This window comes from Dromaius novaehollandiae, chromosome 2 (genome assembly GCF_036370855.1).
Source record: "Dromaius novaehollandiae isolate bDroNov1 chromosome 2, bDroNov1.hap1, whole genome shotgun sequence".
In the NCBI taxonomy this organism is placed as follows: domain Eukaryota; kingdom Metazoa; phylum Chordata; class Aves; order Casuariiformes; family Dromaiidae; genus Dromaius; species Dromaius novaehollandiae.
Genome location: NC_088099.1, coordinates 32,921,418 through 32,931,436, shown reverse-complemented (window position 1 = coordinate 32,931,436; position 10,019 = coordinate 32,921,418). Strand labels below are relative to the sequence as shown.

The 10,019-nt window shown below is 41.1% G+C and overlaps 1 protein-coding gene across 20 annotated transcripts in view; it reads right to left on the bottom strand.

Moving 5' to 3' along the window:
- Positions 1-1,220: 1,220 nt before the first annotated feature.
- The window catches only part of THRB (thyroid hormone receptor beta), a 175,902-nt gene continuing 167,103 nt past the window's right edge, over positions 1,221-10,019 (bottom strand). For all 20 annotated transcript variants that reach the window (XM_064506180.1, XM_064506190.1, XM_064506182.1 and 17 more), the window contains 2 exons: positions 8,401-8,659; positions 1,221-6,935 (listed from right to left, as the gene is read on the bottom strand). In XM_064506180.1, the coding sequence (XP_064362250.1) occupies positions 6,694-6,935; positions 8,401-8,659 (501 nt within the window). In that variant the 3' untranslated portion in view covers positions 1,221-6,693. The remainder of the gene's footprint in view (positions 6,936-8,400; positions 8,660-10,019) is intronic.

The window sequence follows — 10,019 nt, the reverse complement described above, 5'->3', positions numbered from 1 at the left end:
CACCTTGCATTTCCCTCTTGAACAAGCCAGAATTCTGCTCCTCCCCACGCACCTCATGCTATTTTTCAAAAAGCACAATTTCACTGCAAAAAACAGGGAAGCCTCTTTATGTCACTACCGATATAATAGACAGAGCTCTGCGGGAGCAGAATTGTTTCTTTAGATTGAGTAAACCACCAGTTCTGCAGCAAACGAATCCCTCAGTGCAGAGCTGGTCCTGCAGGGCCCGAGCAGCCTACGCGACTCTCGATTCCACCGCAACCCTTCCGGAGGCTTTGGCAACGCTTCCCGTGCTCAGGTGCCTGACTTTAAGTGCTTTGATGGGTTTAATCTAAGGGAGAGCATGGATTTACATGCTTTCCTGTGGGCACTGGAGTTGAACATCCCGGCTCCGGCCTTTGAAGGCTGGCCCTATTCCCCTGGGCCACAGCGGAGCAAACGCTGGCTGGCGGTGCACATGCAGCGCTGCTCCGGGACACGAAGCCTCATGCGGGAAGGCGCTCCCACCTGCGCCGGCGGAAGGGAGGTCAGGAAACTCAGCCTCTAGCCGAGGGCGCTCAGCACCTCCCGTGGAAGGCGCCCAGCAGCCTTAGCTGGGAGGCGGCCAATAAAATGCCTGTGGAAATCACTGTGAAGCACTGCCGTTCAATAGATTCCCGGTGGGATGGGCCAAGGCACTATTTCAGCTCCAGGCGACAGGTCTTGCTTTGCTTCCTGAGGGGGATGGGAGACCTGGAGAAACCCCCAAACGCAAAGGAATATAAGAAGAGGGAGACCATCTGAACAAAGAAACCTTTTCCAACAGGTAATAGACTGAGACATGGAAAGTGTGACGAGAGAGGAGGTCTATGTCTCCTGTCACACCAGCCTCGTCTAGACTTGGAAAGAAGAAGGAAAAAAAAGGGTGTTCCCTTAAAAAAGTAATTGAGTGAGACATGAATCATGAGTCAGTTCACTGAAGTGAATTAAGTTTGGCTCACATGAACAGCAGGGAAGTGAAATCCATCCGCTGGGAGCCCTGGGGAGGGGAGAGCAGAGGGAGAGAAGATAAGACATAGGATATGTGATGAAAGGGCTGCAGAAGGACAGAAATGTTTGTTAGGTTAGAGGCAATATACCATTCTGCCCTGGGTCCCATTTTCCCCATTACAGCATCCTTGAAGTGTGGGACAGAACTGGCTGCACATTCTGGAGCCAACAGAAAGAGAGACCAGAAGCGCTTTTCAGTTATAAGCTTTTTCTTTTTTTAGAATTGAAGCTTACACAGTTATCTATGCCCACTATAGTCATAATTACATTTTAATATCTGCATACAAAAGCTATGTAAAAATTATTTTCTTCCCCCAAATATACAAATTTTCTCTTTAGATAGTTTAAAACATTTGTGATCACGGATTTCTTTTTTAATATATTTTAGACTGAAAAAATATTACCAATCTAGCATATCACTTAACACTGTTTGCAAAAAAATACATCATCCAAGGTACTTTGTTTTTTACTGTACTGTGTAATGTTTGCCTTACCTCAGGGCATGAAACTGGTATAAAAAAAATAAACCAAATAAGCAAAACCCACAAACCTCACAGACAAAGAAAGAAGTCCTCCCAACTGACTTCATAAAAACAAACAAAAAAAACCCAAATCACCCTGCTCTTCAAAAAAATAATGAATGACTAATTTGATGTATTTATGAGCAAATTAAAACTGAAGAGTGCTACAGAAATAGGAAAGGAGAAAAAGAAATTACAGTATGTCAGCTAGTTCATGCCCTGATACTATCTTTACTAACATTAATTGTATAATTAAATAAAGTGTCTTGTAATGTTTTACATTGTGCTCAGTAATTTACATAAATTTAATCTACACCCGGGTGCTGATGTAGACTTACATTTGATTGTCTTGTGCATAAACAAGGTTAGCTTTTAAAGAAGGTAAACTGTGCAATGGACAGTCACAAACAACTTTTTACCTGCACAATATTGCTTTTTGAAGGCGACATCAGTCAATGTGAATACACACAAATAATGCATACTTTTTGCATTTGCTAACATCTATACGACACACTAAAACTTTGTGATAAGGCCAAACCTTTTTTTTTGTTTTTAATTTTAAAGCAAAAATATACCATAGTAAAAAAATGTGCTCACACTGTTTTGAATCTTTAAGTGGAAAATAAATCTCTATCACACTAGAATAAAATTTCTCTCTATAAAATTCAAATATGGATCACTTCACTGCTATATCAAAAGGAAACGTCTGGCAATCATTTCCAGATGATCACAATAACAAGACACATTAAGAGGTCCTGTTGTCTCTACCTTTGTGAAAAGGTAAATGTTGAACACTTCAATTGCTCTCACAGTGAGAGGAGTATGTTCCTGGGTTGTGGATTTTGATTCTGTCAATGAAAAAGGTTTAGCCTTAGAAATGCTGGCTACATCTCAAAACCATAAGACTGATTTTTATAATTTATGATTCATGCAGCAAAAAGTCAATATGACACATACAGGTTAGAGTTCCATAGCATAAAAATACATCACTAGCAATGACATGCTCTGCTTGTGATCTACAGCCTTGTCTTGGCAGATTTCTGATACAAATATTTCCTTCTGGACAGCTTTTCCTCTTTCTGATGCTTGCCTCTGAAGAAACAAGCGCTTTGCTCAGGGATGATTTTGGACCTTGCAGGTCTAACTCTAACGTCTACATTTTGGCAGAATGTAAACGAAAATCATTATCACACACTACATATGTCAATATAAATATCATAACTTAACTGAGATTACACATGAAATGAATACCTAAATGCATATGTTATTCAGGGCAAAAACATGAAGGATGACAATCAGGTTTGAAAGGAAGAATCTTCTATATAAAACCCACATATAGACCACAAAGCAAAAATGAGAGTTATGTGGCACCATCAGAAACAAGACTATGGACTGCACTGAAAAGTGCAGGTTTGTTATTTCAGTCAAAAGGCCGGTTCCCACAAACCCTGCTGATTGCAGTACTGATGTCTGCTACTCAGGCTGGCAAATCCAGTGGCTCAGTCCTAGAATGGCTCAAGACCACTGGTATATAAAAGCAGGTATGTCCATAAGTCTTTGCAAGGCTAAGGTCACTATCCACTGGTAAGAGTCTGCAGGAGCATCCTCATGTTCTAATTTTCTTTTCATGATCGTGTAAATCAGGAGTCATACTGAGGAAGTCAATGACGTCACACAAAATAAGACTGGTAGGAGATCAGAGTCAGGCCATTAGATGTCAGTAGATCAAATGTGTCAAACTAAGAGCCTGATCTTAGTTTTAAACTGAGGAATACTAATTCCCCTCTCGTAATCAGTGCCAGATTTGAACTTAATCTAAAACATGAGAAAAATATGCTGCTATACGTCCTTTCTGCTTAAAGCACTGCCAAGCCTTTCAAAGTTGGTTGCCAAACCCTAGGCACTTCAGCCCATCTGCAGTCCTCTAAGGAAGGCGGCCCGATTTTCTGAACCCTGATTACCCACAACTCCAAACTGCATCATCATCTTGGGAAGTCAGGCCATTAGCTTGGATGCCTAAATGAGCTTAGGTGCTTGAATTCAGACATCCATTTATGCAGGCTGTGTTTTAAAACTTCATATCTTGTCATGGTAGATCCTGGGGGGAGCAGCTTCCTGCATCAGCAACTGTTTTTGCAGCAGCCAGTGTGTGACGTGTTAATTCTCAGCACTGTCTCAAAGTGCAGTTCTCTCCCAGGTGTTTCGAGTTCTTTCATCTCTTGCAGCTTCCACAAGTCAATCCAGTCACTCTTTCATATTTTTTTAACCTCTGATCTTTCTTTATTTTTTGATTAATGCAATCCTGTCAATCCTAAGCGTTCAAGAACCAGAAGTAAGGGCTCCAATAGTTATGAGCTAGGCAAAGTCACTGTTGGATAGTTATTTCCCATCTCATTATTTAACATTTAGGCTATTGATTTTCTTTATAACCCAGTGGATGAAAATTGCTGATCTTAATCAGAGCTGAACCTCTCAAGTAGCAGCATGACTCCAAGAACTGAACCTCTGAAAAACAGTCAAAGTATCATGCACCTTGTAGTGAGGTCACTGTGAATACATCCAGAAGAAAAGCGATGTTTTTCCTCCTCTATCTCTGTAGCACAGTCAAAAGATCATACACTAATCCAAGCTCACATTTAGGAGTAATCAGGTGAGATGCTCAGACTGGCATCAGCAGGATCCTCAGATCGATGGCGAAACAAAACTCCAAAAGACATGTACTACTTTTCTTTTTTGCCAGACATTTTCAGTATAGAAGCAAATAATGGATCAGCTGTTTTAGTTAGCATTCCAAAAATATCTGACATCCTCATTGACTTGACTAAGTTTTGCGCAATGGTTTTGCTTTCCATATATGCTGTCAGTGCCTTCTCAAGCCATCTCCAAATCAGATAGCTAAAATGCTTCACTGATTATTCGTGCTGCTCATCTGAGCAAGACTCTGCAGACCTGAATGCATGTCAGTTCACCACATTGTCTGGCCTCTTGTTCCGAAAGGCTAAAAAGTTTTCAACTCCTTGTCTGCAAGACACACTGCTGTATAAGGGATTTGGCTAGAGACATATCGTTAAAACATATGCTTTGAGATGGAGCAAACACAGCCCACAACAGATGTTCTTCAACTTCACCAAACATTTAAGGGCAAATTTCCAATGGCCTGGCTTCCTTGCTACCTGCAAAAAACTCTAAACACCCCGCTTTGTTTTATATTCTCACAAAATTATGGGCACAAACTGCTATGCAGTAACATCAATGCTTACAACTTATTACAGGAGCATATGATTTCAAAGAACAGGGAGAACAAGATTCCACGCCCCTGAAAACAGAGCCTATAACCCTCCAAAGGCTTTAGTCACTGACATAGTGAAACAGAGGTGGAAAGAATTTAACCTCCCCCCCCACACACATTGTGTACCATCTAGGAGATAAGTTCCTGAGTATCATATTTTCATGAGGAGATAAATGCAAAACATAAAGGTTTAAATGTGGGCCATGAGCTCTGAAAGTCAAGACATCCACCCTAACCACGCCCACTGACTTGCCGGGCAATACATCAATAAATAGCAGAGAAACAGATACAAATGAATGTAGAACACAACAGAATGGGGGATATGAGGAAATGTGGAATATGCAAACGAAGTCTTTGAGTTCCCAAGAAGAACAGAAAGATGCTTTTGATGTATCACACAAATTCAGAGAATGGTTTAATATCAAGTTTACAAACTCCAGGGAAGAACAACCCTGAATGGAGATGGATGATGAAGAAGAACCTCTACCTATAATGCCCTCATTACAGGCCCAAACATTCCAGTATTGTGAGTACTGGTGCGCAGATTTTGGCAGCAGGACATCCTGTCATTGCTCAGTTTAGTTCCTGCTAGTGCAGTTAATGGAAATAAATTATTTAAAGGAATCAAGAGAGAATCTAGCCAAATAAAACACATACATATGCCAAGGTGGGAGCGAACCTAGCTGATCAACACACATAAATGCACACACACACAGAGAAGAGGGTGAGAGAAGGAGACAGAGCAAAGATAAAAATACGGAAATATGCTTAAGACATCTGCTGAAGATTTGTAATTATATATATATAAAATTATATATATATGTGCATATAAACTTTTATATATATATAAAACAAAAGATTACTGCCAAGCAACACTATTTGTATTACTGGGATAAAGCTGTCCAGTCTTGAGCATTGTTAATAACACAGTTGGTTTCTCTCCCATCTGGAGGTCATCACAACGTTTCATTCTCCTTATCATCATTCCGTGATGATGCACATCCTTGAATAACTCTGAGGAAATCCTGGTAGCTTGATAAAGAGCCTACTCCTTCAGAGTGCTCCACACACCTCGGAAAAAGCAGACCTCTCCACTCTCAGGAAAAGCACCTCAGAGGATCAAATTTCCCTCCTTACTCCAAAAGACCTTCCAGTGAAGTTACCTGGAGCCCAAATGTAGTAAGAACTGAAGGATATTACTTTCTTTTTTTATAAACATAGAAAGAAAATGAGTCAGTCCCTTCTACCACTCTGTTTTTTTTTAAATATTTGATTTATGGGGCACAGTTACACCATATCTGCTGGACAATCCTCAGATAATGATGGGATCATGACGACGATGAAGGTCCTAGATCATAAGGGCAATTGCTACAACAGAAACAACCACAAAGACTAGAAATTTCATCTCATGAAATGGTCACTTGTGCCTTGCAAAATACTAGACTGAATTGCCAGGGTCAAATTACCAATAGCCATTTTAATTTGGAGGCCAATTTATTTTCTGCCACTTCAATTTATCTTCCAAATTCTCCAAGCAATGATGCATGTGAGCTGGTGACCACATAAGTGCTGGTGAATGAGACTGGTCCGTTTGTATTTTCACTGTTAAGCTGTCAAAGCACTCACATCAAAGGACCGAGGAACAAACTGCAATAGTCACAAGTACCCGCATTAAAGGGATGTTTTCATCCATGTGTATACAACAGCTCCTCAGCAACCCAAAATGAAAACCCAACCCCGCCTCAAGAAACAGAGCAGAACAAGGTATGAAGAACAAACAAATGTCTGAAGAGCCGGGCGATGGAATGAAATGGCAGCCAGTAGTGCTATGGGGATGCAGGAGCGCTCCAGTTTCTAATCCTCAAACACCTCCAGGAAGAGTGGAGGGAAGAGTTCGGTGGGGCATTCTACCTTCATGTGCAGGAAGCGGCTGGCGTGGCAGGCTCCGATCATCCGCAGGTCTGTCACTTTCATCAGCAGTTTTGGCCAAAAGTGTGCAACGTGGTGTTTTCTGTAATTAATGTAGTGTTCAAATGCCAGGAGGAAACCCTCTTGGCACTTTTCTATCCTCTCGACGCAGACAAGACCTGGGCGATCTGTAGATAAAAAGGAACAGAATTGCTGTTATTACTTGTTTACTTTAATGAATGCCCGATCAAAAAATCAGGAGAGAGAGGATGATCCCATGGTTAGCAAAAAAACCCTCAGACTTGGGACATCTGGCTCTGCCACACAGGACTTTTTGACTCTGGACTTCTCACTTCTCTGTGCTTCTGCACTACCCTTGTTAAAAAAGGATGATAATCCTTCCTTTGTCTGTTTTGCCTGCTTAGAGTATAGCTGTTTGAGGAGTCTTTCCTTACACTAACTAGAGCAACAACAGATCCTTGATCTCAGCTGGGGCCTCTATCTATATCATGCTGTAAAACAACTAGTACAGAACATTTAGATTTCCTTGTTAGAAATCTAAATTACAATTCCTTCCCATCTGTTTAGCTGCAGCCTGAGTAGCTGTCAAGTTTTGATCCACAGGGGAGCTGCAAAGCAAACTGTTCTGGAGCAGCAAGGAACAGCAAAGGCCAAAAGTTTGTCAGTTTGTCTGACCCAGCACCCAGCAAAGTGCTGGACAAGTTCCCTTCACAAGTCAGTCTTCAGAAGACACTCTGAGGAAAGCAGGTCCTCTAAAATGCCTTCTGAAACCCCTGTTTATATATCACTGTGCAGGAAACTAAAAAGAAATCAAAATGTTTTCATTGGTAAGGTCAAGTGCTCTGTTGTGATGAATGTGGAAACCTTACTGTCTCAGCTGTAGTTAATGCCTATAAATCACCAGTCTAGGTATTATGCAGTGCCCAGTCTTTAAAGTGGTTTTAAAACAAAACCTTGCCAAATCTGTCACTGCCCAAGAATGGAATTTTCTCTTTGGGCTGGCACAGTCAGTGGAAGCATATTTGAAAACATATTGGATCTGAGAAGGTCAGGAAAGAAACTCTTTGGAAATCACATGAAATGGCCTATGCTGCTCCTGTATCTCTCCACGGAGAGACCAGTTGCAAATGGTGCCAGTGTGGGAAAACTAACTGCACAGCCCTCAAATGCCAGTTATGCAGTGGTGCTGTTAAGTAGGAAAATAAGAAGGTATATCAAACTAAGCATGTGAGATTGATGGAAATGTACATGACAATACCTAGGGGAAAACAGAACTTACTATAAGGACAACTGTTGTTTAATTATCAGTTTTTCAGTCAAGGCAAATTGGCTCAGAACCAGCTCTTTCACTGATCTCTTTCTGACGATCACCTCTGCGTCCTCCCTAAGTCACTACACTGTTTGAACAAGGTGTGTGACCAAAGCCACTTTTATGCCCATCTCTCTGAAGTTTTTTTCTAGTGTTCACCAAACTAATTTTAAGCCGTATCAGGATTTTGAGAGAGATTTTCACCCATATTACTCTAGTAAGTGCAACAAGATCTCACATACCCTATTTATTTTAAGAAGAGGTTTGTGACAAAGACTAGCAAGTTTCAAAATGGTGGGGTCCCAATATATTTCTGTCCTCACCTGATGACATGAGCAGAACAGCCTGAAGAAGGGCAACCTCAGTGTCATCCAGGTTAAATGATGAGAGAGACATGCCCAGGTCAAAAATGGCATCAGATACCACTCCAAGACCCCCATTTTTCAGCTGGCCCCTTGTCACCGCCATCTCCCCATTTAGTGTTAAAGTCTCACTCTCAGGGTCATAGCGAACTGCTGCACGGAGTGACATGATCTCCATACAACAGCCTTTCAGAAGGATGATCTGGTCTTCACATGGCAGCTGCAGAAATTATAAATGGCAAAGAAGAACATGTGTTTTTCAAACTGAATTGGTTTTACAACTACAATAAATCCATGACAACGAAGTTGCAGTCAACACTCCAGGACTACATCACATAATACATTTACACTACAAACATCCTGCTGACCGTCTAGTTCCAGTGCACGTCACAAAACTCCCAAGACTCACATTCCTACTTTTAGAAACTCCTGCGGCATTAATGTCCCCATATGCCCTTAGGAAATCTTGCAGTCATACAGTTGTGGGGAAAGGGACCTGGGCAAGATACTCAGTGCAAACCAAGCTGGTTCAGACATGGAAGTGAAGTTACCCAACTTGCAGAAGTGGGAACCATTGGTTTGTGGAAGCTTTATAAAATCAGGTCCAACAAACATTAAGAAAATAGCTTTCCATTTTGCAGAACATTTCAGAGTGTGAAGGATGAAGCAGAACTGGCAGTTGCCAGGTTGGTGGTGACATATACTGTGGGTTTTGTCTTGCATCAGGGGTGGATCTGAGACAGCTGAAGCGGTCACTGCTTTCAGCTGTTTACCCTTCTCTCTGCCACTCCTGAGCTCCCTCAGCTTACAGCTTGGCCAAACAGACTAAACTATAATTGGGGCTGGTGATGGCACTAGTCATCCCAGTTAAACTCACTGCCAGCCATGCTAATTTCTCACCTGACCAGTGAAAAAGAAAGATGATGCTTGAGAGGGCCTGTAAGAGTGAACTGCTTTTTAAATAAAAAGAATGAAATAAAATTCTGTATCTAGAACCAATATCTCACAGTCCATTTCAAACAATAGTCAACTTACTAAGCTATTTTCGCCTTGTGTGGCTCATCTCCCTGGTTACCACTAGACAGACAGAAAATTCTGCAAGGAATAAAAAATTGTTTTTTGTTGTAGAGTTCCAGTTTTTATGCTGATGCATAAGTCATAATCTTCAGGGCATGTGGCAAGACTTCTCTTTTCCATAACATTAAAAATGGTAGGCTGTCTGAACTGACGCAGGTAGGTTCTTTAATAAGGTACCGCCAGAATGCTGAGACAGCAGGAGAATATGCTCTTCATAGCATGTCTTCACGTTTTAGTAGGTAATTAAATGACAGCAAATACCACAAAGACTATTTTGAGGCTCTCGCTGGATAATATCAAAGGGTCACATTTATGAAAATGCAACTCAATTCTACTTGGAGGCAAAAATCTATCCATTTCTGATTCATATGAAGTTATTATTACCTGATTTGTGATTCAGAATGAAAAAAACTATCTACAGGTTTATGTGGCAACTGTGTACTCACAAAGCAATTATATTTTTCTGGTGTAAAACCATATAGAGTGGCTGCTGGACAGTTACC